Source organism: Mandrillus leucophaeus, unplaced genomic scaffold, assembly GCF_000951045.1.
Source record: "Mandrillus leucophaeus isolate KB7577 unplaced genomic scaffold, Mleu.le_1.0 Scaffold490, whole genome shotgun sequence".
Classification (NCBI taxonomy): Eukaryota; Metazoa; Chordata; class Mammalia; order Primates; family Cercopithecidae; genus Mandrillus; species Mandrillus leucophaeus.
This window is the reverse complement of record NW_012105254.1, coordinates 1,176,511-1,194,563: the sequence shown is the minus strand read 5'-3', so window position 1 is coordinate 1,194,563 and position 18,053 is coordinate 1,176,511. Positions and strand designations below refer to the sequence as shown.

Below are 18,053 nucleotides of genomic sequence, written 5' to 3'. Positions count from 1 at the left end.
CTATCCACATCCTAGTCCCTGAAACCTATGAATCTATAGCAAAAGGGACTTGCAGATGTGATTAAGTTGAGGGTTTTTTTTTTTTTTTTTTTTTGCGACGGAGGCTCGCTCTGTCGCCCAGGCTGGAGTGCACTGGCATCGCACTCACTGCAACCTCTGCCTCCCGGGTTCAAGCGATTCTCCTGCCTCAGTCTTCCAAGTAGTTGGGACTACAGGCACGTGCCACCACACCCGGCTAATTTTGGTATAGAGACAGGGTCTCACCATGTTGGCCAGGCTTCCACGGTCTCGAACTCCTGACCTCAAGCGATCCACCCTCCTCGGCCTCCCAAAGTGCTGGGATTACAGGCATGAGCTACCATGCCCGGCCTAAGATGCTTATTTTTAAAACATGTTGGCAGTTACTGGTGTCATTCCCACCCCAACGTTCTCTTTTCCTTATTCTTCCCCATTTATGCCAAGGAAATGGCCCAATGGCACTAAAATCCTGCTGACAACCCTCAGCACAAAACTCTGCTTCAGCTTTTTGGTAAGTTTTATTTTCTTCCCAATTTATAGGGCACCAGAATGAGTACTAAAAAGTCTCCTGAGGAACTGAAGAGGATTTTTGAAAAATATGCAGCCAAAGAAGGTGATCCAGACCAGTTGTCAAAGGATGAACTGAAGCTATTAATTCAGGCTGAATTCCCCAGTTTACTCAAAGTAAGTGGCCATCCCCAGAGCCCGCTTAATGGGACTGATGGTGGGGAGGGAGGGAGGGGAGAGGACTCTGGTAAAGCTTTATAGGGACCATCGCTTGAGAGAGGACACATGCAGGTGGGCTTTCTTCCCCTTAAGTCAGGCCACATTTCAGAAGGCAAGCTCTCAGAAAACAAGGGCCAAGCCTTCTATCCCTCCCGCAGCCTCAGCACAGGACTCTGCAGGACTAGCCATGGTAAATGGAAGCAATGCCAAATTATGCCTGGAAGACCCACAAGTCATCAAGCAAACCCACTAAGGCCTTCAGCAAGGATTCAGTAATTCTGTGCCAGGCTTTAGGAAAACAAAGAGGATTGCAAAATAGTGTTAGCTGGCCTTGGATGGGCTTCATTTTTATATGTAAAATCCCTCAACAAGACCAACATTTACTTAGCAGTCTGTTAGGAAAACCCACTGACAAATTGCCTTGTCAGCACTCATTTATATTTCAAAAGCATTTAAATTTGTGATCATCACTTAAATTTGTGTTAATGAGGCAACCATGCATTTCTAAACAACTTTCAAGAAAGGACTAAATTTCCTGGGCCATAAAGTTTCACATCAAAATCACCCCAGAGTTGTCAAAATCAAAATGTATTCAAGGCAACAGAGTGGAGAGAAGAGCTGATCCTCCTCTCTCCAATATACAGTACTTTCCTTTTGCTAAAGAAAAAACTGACTGAGGACATTTGCTAAAGATGGTAAGGCAACTCACTCCAGGAGGGCCATGGCAATCCATACTGAAACAGGTTCTTGCCATGGGGAGAGAGATTGGGCTCAACTCCTAAATGGACAAGTGGGGATTTATGATCATGGAACAGGATGGGGGGCCAATGGATGGAAAATTACCAGGGAAATATCCAGGATAAGGAGTTTTTGGTTAAATTGCCTTGATAGGATCCTAGCTGAAGGCAGGCCAGGTGATCAGATATTAAGGGTGGTCAGATACAAGGACAAAGAGGGGAAGCCCAAGGTCGGGTCTAGTTAAGCAGAGGACTCAAACGAGACAGTCATTGTCATTTTGCAACTAAAAACCATCTTCACAACAGAAATGACATGCAATTGTTCCTTATGACTCAGTCACTATTTAGCTCTAACTTCAGGAGAGAACATTTCTTCAAATATTTTAACCAGCTCTCCAGATTTTAACCAGAAATGTCCCTTCTGCCAATATGACAATTGGAAAGACTTCTGTTTTTAATAATAAAAAGAAAAAAAGCTGAATTCAATGACCCTGTAATCTGATATTTTCTCATTTTCTTATAGTTGAAATACAGAAGAACTTGTAAAAACAGTTAAAATCACTAGCAGAAAAATGGACTTTTTAATTACAAAGCAAAACAAGTTAGTGAGACATTTTAAATTTTAAAAAACCCTTTATTTTTTTCTAAAAGGAAGAAAAATAATCATCTAACAGGAAAGCCTAGGCCATGTACTCAAACAAGTTAACTCAAAAGGTAACATGAGTAACTTTTTCTATACTTTATGTCCTTCCTACAAAAAGTACATAAGACATAATCTGGAACAAGGTAGGAAGACAAATGGTAAGTTCTGAAAGTGTACTTACATGTACCTGATTATATTTCCATAAGGTTTCCATTACTAAGGTTTTCCACCATACTCTGTTTCCATATATCATCACCATGTATGGTTTAGAATCTAGTAAAGGCTTCAGGAAAACAGTGTTTCATATTCATAAATCAAAAGCTGAATAAGTAACTTACAGTTTGGTCTTGTAATCAAAGCAAAGTGCTGAGTGTTTTTGTAGGAATCTTAGGGGTTAAAACAGATCTTCCATAGAGATGTGTTGCACAACATTGTGAATCTACTTAGCACTACTGGGCTGTATGCTTAAAAATGATTAAGAGCATAAATTCAATGCTATGTGTTTTTTACCACAATTTATATATACATATATGTAATATAGTCTAATTTGAAACTGACAAACTGAACTGTTATTTCAATTGGTTTTCTAAATAGTATTTTGCACAGATAGACTCCTACCTGAAAATCCAAGTAGTAATGGCTTTAAGGTTAGAGTTTTATGGTAGAGACAAAAATTAAGTCCGCTTAAGACACTGCAGGAAGTTCAGTAGTCAAAAAGCCTGCACACGATCTCACATGACATCTCAAGCAGTGGTTCTCCAAGTGTGGTCCCAGAGCAGCAGCACTGGCACTACCTGGGAAGCTGCTGAAACTATAGATTCTCCAGCCTGGACAACACAGCAAGACCTTGTCTCTACCAAAAATTTTCAAAAATTAGCCGGGTGTGGTGGTGCATGCCTTTAGTCCCAACTACTTGGGAGGCTGAGGCAGGAGGATCATTTGAGCCCAGGAGGTGGAAGCTGCAGTGAGCTGTGATCATGCCACTGCACTCCAGCCTGGGTGACAGAGCAAGACCTTGTGTACAGATTCTCAGGCCCCACCCCAGGCCTAGTGAGTCAGAAACTCTGGAGGTGGGGCTGGCAATCTGTATTTGCTAAGGCCAGCACGCCTATCGTGTGATTCTGATGCATGCTAAAGCATGGGAACCATTGAGCCAAAGTCATTTTGCATAACTCAGCGTTTGGGAAAAACTGGGCAGTGGTTAGTTAAGGGGTTGAGCTCTGGAGTCAATGTGTGGACCCCAACCCCTCTACTAACCAGCTGTGGACGCTCAAGCAAGTGACCGGCTATCTCTGAGCCTGTTTCCCCACCTGTAAAGTAGATCTCCCTCATAGCGTGGTCGAAAGGATTATAGAAGGAGCCCTCCCAGCCTGCTGCCTCATGTAATATGTCAGCCCTAGCCCTGGAGCAGGAGACAAACCCAGCTCCCAGGAAAACCTTGGGGCAGGGGTCCTCAACTGTTTGTGCACCACGGGCAATCCAGTGAAGCCCAAAGATCCCTTCTCAGAAGAATGTTTTTAGAGGCATAAAGAAAAAGACCCAAGATTACATAAGAAAACAACTGTATTAAAATACACATTGTATTAAAATAATAAATGTGTGATATGGGGGGGGGGAAAGGTAGCCAGTTCTATGACACAGAGCAACATGACAGCTAGAGCTGGTCTCCCTCTGTTAGCTATTAGATGCATGTCACTGGAAACCTGGGCTGCCGCCTTCGCACACAGACCCAAGGCCTCTAATTTCTGAGAACGTGTAGCAGTAACTGATTCATTTTTTCTCCCCTCCCCTCTCCCATTCTTTTTTTATCTAAAACAGAGTCCAAACACCCTAGATGATCTCTTTCAAGAACTGGACAAGAATGGAGATGGAGAAGTTAGTTTTGAAGAATTCCAAGTATTAGTAAAAAAGATATCCCAGTGAAGGAGAAAACTAAATAGAACCCTGAGCACTGAAGGAAGAGCACCTGTGCTGTGGTTTTATCCTATGTGGAATCCCCCAAAGTCTCTGGTTTAATTCTTTGCAATTATAATGATCTGGCTGTGAGGTTCAGTTATTATTAATAAAGAAATTATTAGACATACCTTACTTTGTTAAGTACTGACCCTCATAACATAATAGACTTGAAAGTAACCTCAGTCTGATTCAACTAATTCTATAGATTTAAAAGAGAGAGAGAGAGGGAGGCTGAGGCAGGAAGAACACTTGAACCCCGGAGGTCAAGGTTGCAGTGAGCCATGATCACACCACTGCACTCCAGCCTGGACCACAGAGGGAGACCCCGTCTTAAAAAAAAAAAAAAGAAAGAAAGAAATGTGAGGGCCAAGATAGCTCTGTGATCCTGCCCAAAACTACAAAGATGGTGTGGGAGACCTAAAAAGAATCCAGAAATGCCAAACCAACTCCCTTGCTCCACTTTTCTGCCAGAATCACCCTGTTGCTTGCTCTCCTTCCTTAACTCCTCAGTGCTCGGGTCATCTCCAATTTCCACTGTGATCTCACACTATCCACCAGCGAGTGAGAAAGACACTTCACAAACAGACACTTGACATCATGCTATCTCCCAGACCTCGCTGTGCTTTCTTAATGAATGACCCTACAGAAGGAACACAGGACCTAGAGGCGGCCCCACTCATCACTGACCGGGTGGCCTCACATCTACCAGCCTAACGCTGTGGTTCTGGCGTGTGACGTGTCATATAAAAGATCACAGGAAGACCTTGGGCCCTCTCAACTCTTGGCATCCTGTATCCTGACAAAACAGCCAGCCCTCAAGTTCAAGTTCCACTTTTCGCGTCCAGCTGGGGGATACAGGGGGTGAAGTGACGACGGTGGGGAATATGGAGGCACGAAGCGCAGAGAAGGGAAGGGAACTTTCTGCTACCCCTTACCAGATAAGAGTTCAAATGTTAACTTTAAGTTTGTCCAAGTTGCCAATGGCTCAAGCTGACCCCAATAGCCTGCTCACAGCAGTGCCCCAGAAGCTAGATTTTTATTTCTTCTTTATCCTCGCAACTCTCCTCCGCAAAACACCCATGAAGCATCAAAGTATCAGTATTGGGTCCCATTGCCTTTGAACGGTCTCTCTCAACCTTTCTTATTTTCTTTCTTTTTTTTTTTTTTTTGAGACAGAGTCTTGCTCTGTCGCCCAGGCTGGAGTGCAGTGGTATGATCTTGGCTTACTGCAACCTCCGCTTCCTGGGCTCAAGCAAGTCTCCTGCCTCTCAGCCTCCCAAGTAACTGGGATTACAGGCGTGTGCCCCCACACCCGGCTAATTTTTGTACTTTTAGCAGACACAGGGTTTTACTATGTTGGCCAGGCTGGTCTCAAACTCCTGACCTCAGGTGATCTGTCGGCCTCAGCCTCCCAAAGTGCTAGGATTACAGGTCACACTCAGCCTCTCTCAACCTTTCTTAAGCCATTATCACCCTCCTAAGGAGCCTTGTTAAACACTTGTTTCTAATCGCCACCCTCCAGGAAATTTTAACTCCAGAGATGTCTTGTGCATCTGTTTATGTGCTGTGTGCATATCTGTGCTTTAGACATGAAGATTTTTTTTAACCCCACTGCTGCCCTCCCCACCAAAAACCCAATTGTAATCCCCTTGGGAGTGACATGATATGCTTTTGAACAATGTTCTTCAAGCAGTTTATTATTTTTACCTCACTCTCTAGAGCCCAGACTGCCACACTATACTTCCTGTAGTTGACATCAGAAAGATACGGGATCATTTCCGCTTTCAAAATGTAGAAAATGATGCTACTGAAGGAGTTTCAAACTACATAAGCCCTCTAAAGATTCTGCTATACGGCCCTACCCTCAAGCTGAAAATCACTGCCTGCAAAGTACTGCCTTTGACTTATTTTCAGTTTTAGGGATTTTTTGTGTTTTTTTGTTTTTTGTTGTTGTTGTTTTCGGTTTTTTTTTTGTTTTTTGTTTGTTTCTGTTTTTTTGATAGGGTCTTGCTCAGTAGCCCAGGCTGGAGTGCATTGGCATTTTCAGGGCTCACTGCAGTCTTGACCTCCTGGGCTCAAGGGATCCTCCCACCTCAGTCTCCCAAGTAGCTGGGACTACAGGCATGTGCTACTATGCCTGGCTAATTTTTATTTTTTTACTTTTTGTAGAGACAGGGGTCTCCCTGTGTCGCCCAGGCTAGTCTCAAACTCGTGGGCTCAAGCAATCCACCCACCTTCATCTCCCAAAGTGCTGGGATTACAGGCATGAGCCACCACGCCTGGCCTTTTTTTTTTTTTTTTATCCAATGAACTTGAATGTGTATGCTGGGTTCTTCTGTCAAGTTGGCTGCTGTCATTTTTCCAGAAGCTGGATGACTCTCTGAAGTGGGCAGAGGAGCACATACCCACACTCCCACCTCATCTACCCATAAAAGGCTGGGCAGGCCCAGGCTTCTCTCTGGGGTGTTTGAGCTCAGAGAGAGAGAAGTAGCGGTTGATGTAAGCACAGGGGTGGTGGGGACAGGGTGACCAAAGTGAACTGGGCACAAGATGAGTAGCTGGTATATAGTGACTTGGAAGGCAAGGTGCTTGAGATTTCCTGGAAAATCTCTGCAAGTGCACAGTAGAAACTATTATCATTGGTTACGTACTTCAAGAGGACTGGGCAGATGGCGGGGGCAGGAATAAGAGAGCCACTACTCACTTGACAAACTCTTGGACATTTTGATTTCTGAGCCATATGGATGTGTGTCCTATCAAAAAGAATAAATGAAAATGTTCAATAGTAAGAGAACACTTTGTAAATCTCTGGCTGCTGCTCTTTGTGATTAGCCTCTCAGCACTCTTATTTGGAATAATCCGAAAAATACAACTATCTAAATTTTGGGAGGAGAGTATACTTGTGGAGATTTGGGAAGAAAGAAAATAAGTATGGAAGTTTCCCCTAATAATAAAATGAAATTCATTGGAAGCCATTTCAAACATTTAGAAAGCTAACTAGAAAAATAGAAAAGTGGCGAGGCGCAGTGGCTCACGCCTGTAATCCCACCACTTTGGGAGGCCAAGGCAGGTGGATCGCTTGAGTCTAATAGTTCAAGACTAGCCTGGGCAACATGACGAAACTCTACAAAAAATACAAAAATTAGCCAGGCATAGTGGCACACACCTACAATCCCAGTTACTCAGGAGGCTGAGGCAGGAGGATTATCTGAGCCCGGGAGGTGGAGGTTGCAGTGAGCAAGATTGTGCCATTGCACTCCAGTCCAGTCTGGGTGACAGAGCAAGACTCTATCTCAAAAAAAAAAAAAAGGTGATTTCTAACTCACCAAGAAACAGAGGAGATTTTATAAACAGTTGAGGGACCGTTTAAATACAATTTGTATCATTCTAACTCAACACAAGAACATTCTCATGGTATTAAAACTCTTAAACATTTCTAATGACTCATTACATTCCACTGTACAGATACCCCATAATAGTCTTAACTATTTCCCCATTGTGGGGCATTTAGATTGTTGTCATTTCCGATTCTTCCAAATGTTATGATGAGTAGACTGTTGTCATTGCTAATTCTTCTAAATGTAATGAGTACCTATTCATATTTCTGTCAACATTTCCGATTTCCTTAGGAGAATTTCTGAGAAGTAAATGTCTGAGTCAGAGGGTATGGATTTTGTATGGTTTATCAAACAGACCACCTAACTGATTTCCCAAAAGGTTGTATGGATTCATAACTCTACAGGCAGGAAGGAGAATGCCAGCTTCACTCCCCAGAGAGCATTTGCTGGTCTCATTTTAACAACTGTTTTGTTCATGATGGTGCACATTTTTTATCTGTTGCTGGTTGTAATAAGAATCCCTTACTATTTCACCATGAAGTTTACTGTCAGCTATTGCTTTGAGAAAGATACTCTTCTTCTTCTTTAAGAAGTACTGGTCTCTTCCTAGTTCATTGTGAGACTGCGGGCACCAGGTTTCGATATTGAGCATGTATGGCGCTACAGGGTTTCTCTCTTTTGTTCAATCAATATAATGTGTTAATTTAATTCCCAGGATAAACACACTACCCAGTCATGATCATTCTTTAATGCTGTTAAATTGGATGTTCTAATATTTTATTTGAGATTTTTCACATCTTCATTCCTAACCAACGTTAGTCTATGGTTTGGGTTTTTATTATTTGCGGTGTGTGTTTTGTTCGGTTCTGATACCTAGCTCATGCTAGCTTCTCATTTTAGCCTATGTTCATTCTAGGTATCAATTAGCCCCTCGCAGAGTTAATATACATTATCTATTTCAATTCCAACATATATAAAGTACCTATTATGGGCAAGGCACTATACGAGATGTCATGAGAGATACAAATTTCCAGACCTCTGAGATTCTAAGTCAGTAAGTCTGGGACCAGGTCAGGGGAAGGATTCCTCAGAAAAGTAGCATTTCAACTGCACTTTGTAGAAAGAACCTTGAGGGGAGCATGCAGGAAAGGGGCAGCAGTGGGCATTCAGAGAGAGAGAAAATAGCCCGAGCAAACACATCATGCCCAAATGCAAGGCCGTTCAGAGAACGCGCACACCCTGTTTGGGGTGGAATGTCAAGTATGAGGAATGAAGAGGGCACACCCGCTTCAGATCATGAAAGTCTTTGGTCGCCATGCTGAGTCCACCCAAGGTCACAAAGGGAGTAAGAAGGTGTAGGAGTCACAGAATGACCAAAAAAAAAAAAAAAAAATTGTATATATTCAAGGTGTACAACAAGATGTTTTCATCTACGTATACACTGTGGGAGGATTACCACAAGTAAGCTAACATATTCATCACTTCACGTAGTTACTGTTGTGTGTGTGTGATGAGAGCAATGAAGATCTACTCTCCTAGCAAATTTCAGCCTCCCAAAGTGCTGGGATTACACTGTTATTAACTATGGTCCCCATGCTGTACATTAGATCTCCAGAATTTATTCATCTTATAACTGCAAGTTTGTGTCCTTTGACCAACATCTCCCCATTTTTCCCACTCCCATTTCACCCCGGTAATATCACTCTACCCTCGGCTTCTACTTTGATTGTTTTAGATGCCACATATAAGTGAGATTATACAGTATTTGTCCTTCTGTGCCTGGGTTATTAACATAATGTCCTCCAGGGTCATCCATGTTGTTGCAAATGGCAGAATTTCCTTCTTTTTTGAAGCTAAGTAGTACACACCCCCACATATTCCATTTTCTTTATGAACACTTAGATTGATTATGTATCTTGGTTATTATGAATAATGCTGCAACAAACATGAGTGCAGATATCTCTTGAACATACTAGTTTCATATCTTTTGGTATGTTTTGGATACCCAGTAGTGGGGTAGGTGGATCATATGGTAGTTCTATTTTTAATTTTTGGAGGCACCTCCACACTATTTTCCATAATAGCAATGCCAATTTACATTCCCACCAAGAGTTTGCAAGGGTTCCCTTTCAGGAGAATTTTTCTTTCTTTCTTTTTTTTTTTTTTTTAGACAGAGTCGGACTCTGTCACCCAGGCTAGAGTGCAGTGGCATGATCATGGCTCACTGCAGCCTCGACCTCAGGCTCAGGTGATCCTCCCATCTCAGCATCCTGAGTAGCTGGAACTACAGGTGCACACCATGCCCAGTTAACTTTTAAATTTATTTTTTATTATTTATTTATTATTTTTTGAGACGGAGTCTTGCTCTGTCGTCAGGCTGGAGTGCAGTCGCACGATCTCAGCTCCCTACAACCTCCACCTCTCGGGTTCACGCAATTCCCCTGCCTCAGCCTCCTGAGCAGCTGGGACTACAGGCACATGCCACCATGCCCGGCTAATTTTTTTGAATTTTAGTAGAGACAGGGTTTCACTATGTTGGCCAGGATGGTCTCGATCTCCTGACCTCGTGATCCACCTGCCTCAGCCTCCCAAAGTGCCAGGATTACTTTTTTATTTTTTTGTAGACATGAGGTATCGCCATGTTGACCAGGCTGGTCTTGAACTCCTGGGCTTAAGCGATGCTCCTACCTTGGCTGCCCAAAGTGCTTAGATTACAGGTGTGAGCCACCGTGCCCAGGCAAGAACTTTTCTTTCTCTGAGTAGAAAAAAGTTACCTCAGCCAACACTCTGATGTCAACTCTAAACCTGCTATCCCCACAGAGGCAGTATCAAAGGAGTATTAGGCTCCCAGAGCATATTATAGCTGTATTTTTTTTCTTTCTTTTTTTTTGAGACAGCATTTCACTCTTGTTGCCCAGGCTGGAGTGCAATGGCACGATCTCGGCTCACTGCAACCTCTGCCTCCTGGTTTCAAGTGATTCTTCTACCTTAGCCTCCCAGTAGCTGGGATTACAGGCACCCGCCACCACGCCCAGCTAATTTTTTGTATTTTTAGTAGAGACAGGGTTTCACTGTGTTGGCCAGGCTGGTCTCAAACTCCTGACCGCAGGCAAGCCACCAGCCTCAGCCTCCCAAAGTGCTGGAATTACTGGTGTGAGTCACCACACCTGGCCTATAGCTGTATTCCTAATGACTGCTTTTGTAGAAAAAACGTTTTTTAGCCCTAACTAACCTCCAAGTGATTTCTATATGATCTTTTTAATAGTCAGGAGATGCTTACTTCAACACTCTAAATGCAAACAAATCCTCAAAGTAATCAAAATTGCCTAAAAGATAACTCTAAGTGGGCCGTCTGGGTTTTTTCCAACACCTCTTAATTTCCATTCCATATGAAGTTGTTGAAAAATAATATAGATGAGGAAAATATTTTAAACAGGGCTTCAACTAAAGGCAGGAAAATGTTATGCATTAATTAATTATACTTAATGTATAACAAAAATCAACTTTCACCCAAATCAGCTTTTAATTATGTGGCTGTTTCACAAATCTACGATGGTAGATGTAAAATTCACTTAACCCTGAAAATTCCTGGATCAAAAAGGGATAAATGACATCATACCTATGATAAATAATGAAAATTGAAATAATATCAAATACCGAAATCTCAAATATCCATTTGCATCTTGTTAAAATGCTTTGAATTTCTCCCTGTTCCTTTCCAATACCACCATCCAAGTGTGCATGTGTGTGTTGATGTCTTCTGAAGGTGGGACATGAATTCTGTCTTCAAGGTGTAATAGCTTACGTAAATTCAGAATTTTTAGTTACCTTTTTCAACAAACAGAAAAGAAATGCTTAGAGTTAAGCACATTCACATGCCTACACATTAGACTGAGATTGTTCATATATATATGTATATATATGTGTGTATATATATGTGTGTGTGTATATATATATGCCTCAAAACCTGAAAATATTCAAAACACAAAGTCCAAAATGCTGTGAACTACCCTACAGATGAACTGGAGAGATCTGAAGCCAAATTCAAGGTCAAGGATGTCAGCAGCAGCCATGTGACTGATATAGAGTTAGAATGTAAGTCAGCAACAGCTACGCTCCTGGTTATGTACCATCTAGAAGGCAGCTGAGACTACTCTGAAGCAGGGCCAAAAACCTGAGTTGCTATAGAACCTTAAGTATTCTGCAAAGTCCCAGAGCCTTCACTTTCACCTTGTGGATTGAGCAGAGAAATGACACAATAAAATAAATTTTACTCATTCTCTCCTGGGCACTCTGAGACGCAGAAAGAGTCTACCTTAACCCTTAAGGAAAAATCTGTTTCTCTTTTTATGTGTGTAAGAGACACCTTCTCTTGGATCTGTTCTGGATGCCAGTGTCTCTACTGATTTCATAATCAGCCATAGCACTAATCATGCATGCCAAAGGAGGGTTATGATGGCCCATGAACAGATTTTAGGAGTAAATATTCCCTATAGAAGGCTCCTGGTTTCCAAATTGTTTACTTTCCTAGCTAGAAGAGCCAGAATGACCAATCCCCACAAAGTAACCGTTATTTGCTCAAGCTTAAGTAACTCTGCAGGCTTCATGGTGCTTGCTGCCTTATGATTCTATCTCCTTAGTCTTTTTTTTTAATAAGACTTCTGACATCGATACAAATGCTGGCTCTTAAGGCTATTTTTCTCCAACAAACTGATTGTAGGCCATAAAGATGTTCAATAGCAATTAGCTTTTATTGTTCTCATCTCACTTATGTGTATAGGAGCCATCAAAATGTAAAATGCACACATCCTCTGACTTAGCAACTCCCCTTCTAGGAATTTATCCCTGCAGATGTGTTCACGCATGGGTGCAAGGATATATGTACATGGATACTAATTTGCAGCATAATTTAAAGAGCAAAATAATGGACACAAACTAAATATGAGACTGGTTAAATAAATAAGGATGCAGCCATGTAGCATACAGCAGGGCAAGCACACCAAAGATATCCCTGCACATTGATGTGGAGTGATCAGTAGATAAAGCAAGGTGGGAACAGTGTCTGGAGCATGCTACAAAGTTGTTTTGTTTGGTTTTGTTTTGAGACAGGGTCTCGCTCAGTCACCCAGGCTGGAGTGTAGCGGCGCGACCATAGCTCACTGCAGCTCAACCTCCCGAGCTCAAGTGATCCTCCCACCTCAGTCTTCCGAGTAGGTAGGACTATAGGTGCATGCCACCATGCACAGCTAATTTTATTTATTTATTGTAGAGGCAAGGTGTAACTATGTTTCCCAGGCTGCTCTCCAACTCCAAGACTCAAGCAGTCCTCCCGCCTCAGCCTCCCAAAGTGCAGGGATTACAGGCATGAGACACTGCACCCAGCCAAGATTTTTTTTTAAAGGGAATACATATTTATACGTGTGTGGCTAAGTGGGTACACACACACACAAACACACACACACAAATCTCTGAAATAACTAAAGAAATGCATCAGCTGAGCTCCTGTAGTTCCAGTTACTTGGGAAGTTGAGGTGGGAAAATAACTTGAGCTCAGGAGTTCGAGGCTGTTGTGTGCTATGATCAAACCTGTGAATATCCAGCCTGGGTAACATAGTGAGACGGCCCATCTCTTTAAAAAGAAAAAAAGAAAGAAAGAAATGGATCAAAGTACTTGCCACTGGGGAAGGGAACTGAAGTGAGGTGGTGGCAAAGGAGAGACAGTTCTGTACCTTTTCTGCAGGGCTTAACTTCTTTACCCTGTGTATAAAATTTTTTTTTCTTTTTTGTTTTTGAGGTGGAGTCTCGCTCTGTAGCCCAGGCTGGAGTGCAGTGGCGCAATCTCGGCTCACTGGAAGCTCGTCTCCCGGGTTCACGCCATTCTTCTGCCTCAGCCTTCCGAGTAGCTGGGACTACAGGCGCGTGCCACCATGCCTGGCTAATTTCTTTGTATTTTTAGTAGAGACGGGGTTTCACCGTGTTAGCCAGGATGATCTTGATCTCCTGACCTTGCGATCTACCTGCCTTGGCCTCCCAAAGTGCTAATTACAGGCGTGAGCCACTGCGCCCAGCCGTGTGTAAAAATTTTTTAATGCACATACACATACCCCCAGTAAAGAATAATCATCAAAGAATTAACCTTGCCAACACTATCTAACAGTGGCACCTACTGGTAAAATCGCTTCCTATCCCAAAGTGTATCTTAGAAAAGAAAACCCATAGTTTTCCTGGCACAACCATTTCAGCTATTAGTCAGGAAATATGTTTATATTAAAGGCTCATAAGGAACCCTTCATTGGCATTAGGCCTTCTGAGCATAAGAGTTAAAAGTACCATCTGGCTGGTAAGTTATGGTTCATTATGGTTTGAGTTACAAGCTATAAAAAAAGAGTGGAGAATGCTTCTATGTGCTTCCATGGGGTGATCTCCAGCATATAGTGTTAAGCGAAAAATGCAAGGCAGGACAAAACTGTGCAGAGTATGCTACCATTTCCCTAAGAAGGGCAGTGGATTACAAAGACATACAGCTTTACTTATATCTAAAAAATGGGAAGATAAACCAAGAAAAAAAGAATGAATGCTTGCCATGAGGGAAGGCAGTGAACAGGCTACAGGGGACAGAAATAGAACTAGATTTCTCTAAATCAGTGGTTCTCAACCAGGGTGATTCTGCTCCTGTCCCCAAGAGATATTTGACAATATCTGGAGGTACTTTTAGTGTCACAATTGGGCAGGGGTGAGGGAGTGATACTGGCACCTAGTGGGCAGAAGCTCCCACACACAACAAAGAATAATGTGTCCCCAAATGTCGATATAAGGAACTTATATCTAGAATATATAAAGAACCGTTACAATTCAATAATAAAAATACAAATATCCCAATTTTAAAATAGACAAAGGATGTGAATGGACATTTCTCCTGAGAAGACATACAAGTGGCCAATAAACACATGAAAAGATGCTCAACATCCTTAGCCATCAGGCAACTGCAAATCAAAGCCACAATGAGATACCACTTCACATCTACTAGGATGGCTATCATCAGAAAGACAGAAATAACAAATGTTCACAAGGATATGGGCAAATTAGGACCATCATACATTGCTAGCAGGAAATTAAAATGTTGCAGCCACTTTGGAAAATAGTCCTGCAGTTCCTCAAAGGGTTAAACACAGAATTACCATATGACCCAGCAATTCCACTCCTGGTGAAATGAAAACATATGTCCACACAAAAACTTTCACATGAATGTTCACAGTAGCATTACTCACAACACCAAAAAGTAGAAACAATGCAGATGTTCATCAATGGATAAATAAAATGTTGCATGTCCATATAATGAAATATTAATTAGCAATAAAAAGAAACAAAGTACTGATACATGTTACAACATAGACAGACCTTGAAAACATTATCCTAAGTAAAAGCAATCAGTCACAAAAGGCTACATATTGGATGATTCCATTTACATGAAATGATTCAAATAGGCAAATCTATAAAGACAGAAGGTAGACTAATGGTTGCCTGGGGCTGGTGGGGATAGGAGGTTTGGGGGTGTCAGCTAAGGTGTGTGGGATTTCTTTCTGGAGTAATGAAAATGGCCCAAAATTGCTTGGAATGAGAGTGGCACAGATCTGTGAATATGCTAAAAAAACATTGGATTATACAGTTTTTTTGTTTGTTTTTTGAGAAAAAGTCTCATTCTGTTGCCCAGGCTGGAGTGCAATGGCACAATCTCAGCTCACTGCAACCTACGCCTCCCGGGTTCAAGCAATTTTCCTGTCTCAGCCTCCCTAGCAGCTGGGATTACAGGCATGCACCACCACGCTCAGCTAATTTTTTGTATTTTTAGTAGAGATGGTGCTTTAACTTGTTGGCCAGTCTAGTCTCAAACTCCTGACCTCACCTCAAGTGATCGACCCATCTCAGCCTCCCAAAGTGCTGGGATTGCAGGCGTGAGCCACCATGTCTGGCCGGATTATATAGTTTAAATGGCTAAATTTTGTGGTATATGAATTATATCTCAATAAAGCTGTTTAAAAAAAAAAATCACGATTGTGAGGCGCGAGCTCCATTAGAAGGAGGTGCCCAGCAGCAGGCACACGATTGGGTGTGCATGGGTGGCTGGCAAACAGCCTGACTGAAGGCCAACCATCATCTTGCAAAGCTCGCTCTGTTAGTGGTGAGCACAGTAGCATGGGGCAGAGGGCAGAGGCAGGTAAAGAAAAGAGGTCAGGAAAGCCTTCCTCAGGTGAATAGGAAGTTGTTGGTAACTGAGTTTTTTCTTGTTTGTTTGTTTGGTTTTTTTTTTGAGACGGAGTCTCGCTCTGTCGCCCAGGCTGGAGTGCAGTGGCCGGATCTCCGCTCACTGCAAGCTCCGCCTCCCATTCTCCTGCCTCAGCCTCCCAAGTAGCTGGGATTACAGGCACCCGCCACCTCGCCCGGCTAGGTTTTTTGTATTTTTGTAGTAGAGAAAGGGTTTCACCGTGTTAGCCAGGATGGTCTCGATCTCCTGACCTCGTGATCCGCCCGTCTCGGCCTCCCAAAGTGCTGGGATTACAGGTGTGAGCCACCACGCCCGGCCTGAGTTGTTGTTAATTAAATTCTTCATTGGTTTCATTGAGATTCCAGGGGGAAAGGGATTTTAGGCAGGTGGACATCTCAGGTATGCGAAACCTCAGACTGCATCTGAAAACTAGTTCAGACTGTCCAAACGTAAAACTCAAAGCATGTAGCCTGGGCAACATAGTGAGACCTTGTCTCTACAAAAAAAATCAAAAAATGAGGTGGGAAGATTGTTTGACCCCAGGAGGTCTAGGATTCAGTGAGCTGCGATCATGCCACTGCATTCCAGCCTGTGTGACAGAGTGAGACCTTACCTCAAAAAAACACAGAACAGAAAAAAACTCAAAGCCTGGGAGGAATCAGGATGCCATGGGATGAATCAGCAAAGCAGCAGGTGACAGAGCACAATGGCTTTGGGACCCAGCCCAGAATCCTGGACTGAATATGTTAAGGGAAAAGAAACTGATGGAAGATGAGGACTGGCAGCAGAATCACTGTCACTTTTGTTTTAGAAAGACAGATGACCACCAGTGTGGAAAATAGGCAGACTGGCGATGAGTCTGGAGACAGGACAGCTCATTTATTTATAGTAGATGTTATAAATTGTTGTCACAGTCAATTTAATCCTTTCCTAAACATTAAGCTTGAAAGCTGCGACAAAGAGAAATCAGTCCAGGATTATGACTGTCTTTAAAGCATAGCTGAGAAGATGGACTATCAAGAACAAAGGAATTTAATATAAGAATAATATAATTTAAAATGTTCTGGTGCTGTAAAGAAAAAATAATAGACCCCCCCTTTTTTTTGAGAGGGAGTCTCACTCTGTCACCCAGGCTGGAGTGCAGTGGCACGATCTCAGCTCACCGCAACCTCCACCTCCCCGGTTCCAGCGATTCTCCTGCCTTAGCCTCCCGAGTAGCTGAGATTACAGGCATCTGCCACCATATCCAGCTAATTTTTGCATTTTTAGTAGAGACCAGGTTTTCACCATGTTGACCAGGCTAGTCTCGAACTCCTAACCTCAAGTGATCCGCCTGCCTTGATCTCCCAAAGTGCTGGCATTACAGGCGTGAGCCACGGCGCCCAGCCAATAGCCCCTTATGAATTTAGGCAAGAGCCAGGACCCAAGTGACAATGACTGGACCCAGAAAGATAAATAAGCCACTTACCAGAGGAACTGAGGCATTTGGCCTAAATTCTGTGGAATCAGCATCTGAAGATTAAGAAAAGAGTTCAGTAATTCACCAATAATGCTGAAAAATATTTGAAGAGAGAAAAATTTTAAAGTAAATGGTCATTAGCAAACCTCAAACTTACCTTTCAAGTTAAGGCAGTTTCTTGCAAACTCTATCACTGCTAGTTGCATCCCAAGACAAACTCCTATTTTAAAAAGCACATATGTAAAGCAAATGAACTCACTTTGTATTTGTTCATATTTTCTGTTCATTTGTTGGCTGCCTGTCTCCCGTATCTAGAATGCAGAGTCCCAGAGAGCAAGACTCTGCCTGTTTTGCTCCCTGCTGTCCCCTCAGAACAATCCCTGGCAGAGAGCAGGGCAGGGGCTTAGACTATCAAGAAGCCACCTAAGTCCCAAAGTTGACAAAGAAGGAACACAAGGTCAGAAAAGTACAGAGTCAACCGGGCACAATGGCTCAAGCCTGTAATCTCAGCACTTTGGAAAGCCAAGGTGGGCAGATTACTTGAGGTCAGGAGTTCGAGACCAACCTGGCCAACATGGTGAAACCATACCTCTACTAAAAATACAAAAATTAGCCAGGTGTGGTGGCGTGCACCTGTAATCCCAGCTACTTGGGAGGCTGAGGCAGGAGAATCACTTGAGCCCAGGAGGCAGAGGGTGCAGTGAGCTGAGATCACACCACTGTACTCCAGCCTGGGTGAGAAAGAAGGAAGGAGAGAAAGAGAAGAAAAAGAGAAAGAGAGGAAGGAGGGGCCGGGTGCAGTGGCTCACGCCTGTAATCCCAGCACTTTGGTTGGCCGAGGTGGGCGGATCACGAGATCAGGAAATCGAGACCATCCTGGCTAACACAGTGAAACCCTGTCTCTACTAAAAAA

At 42.9% G+C, this 18,053-nt stretch overlaps 2 protein-coding genes across 2 annotated transcripts in view; one reads left to right on the top strand and one right to left on the bottom strand.

Moving 5' to 3' along the window:
• The window catches only part of CTPS2 (CTP synthase 2), a 130,411-nt gene that overhangs the window by 57,772 nt on the left and 54,586 nt on the right, over positions 1–18,053 (bottom strand). The window contains exons 12-13 of the mRNA XM_011995551.1: positions 17,298–17,360; positions 17,150–17,193 (exon numbers count right to left, since the gene is read on the bottom strand). Coding sequence (XP_011850941.1) covers positions 17,150–17,193; positions 17,298–17,360 — 107 coding nt within the window. The remainder of the gene's footprint in view (positions 1–17,149; positions 17,194–17,297; positions 17,361–18,053) is intronic.
• Positions 567–4,096, top strand: S100G (S100 calcium binding protein G). Its single transcript, XM_011995522.1, has 2 exons — positions 567–702; positions 3,943–4,096. Exons 1-2 carry the CDS (start codon positions 568–570, stop codon positions 4,045–4,047), a joined length of 240 nt encoding a protein of 79 aa, XP_011850912.1. The 5' UTR covers position 567; the 3' UTR covers positions 4,048–4,096.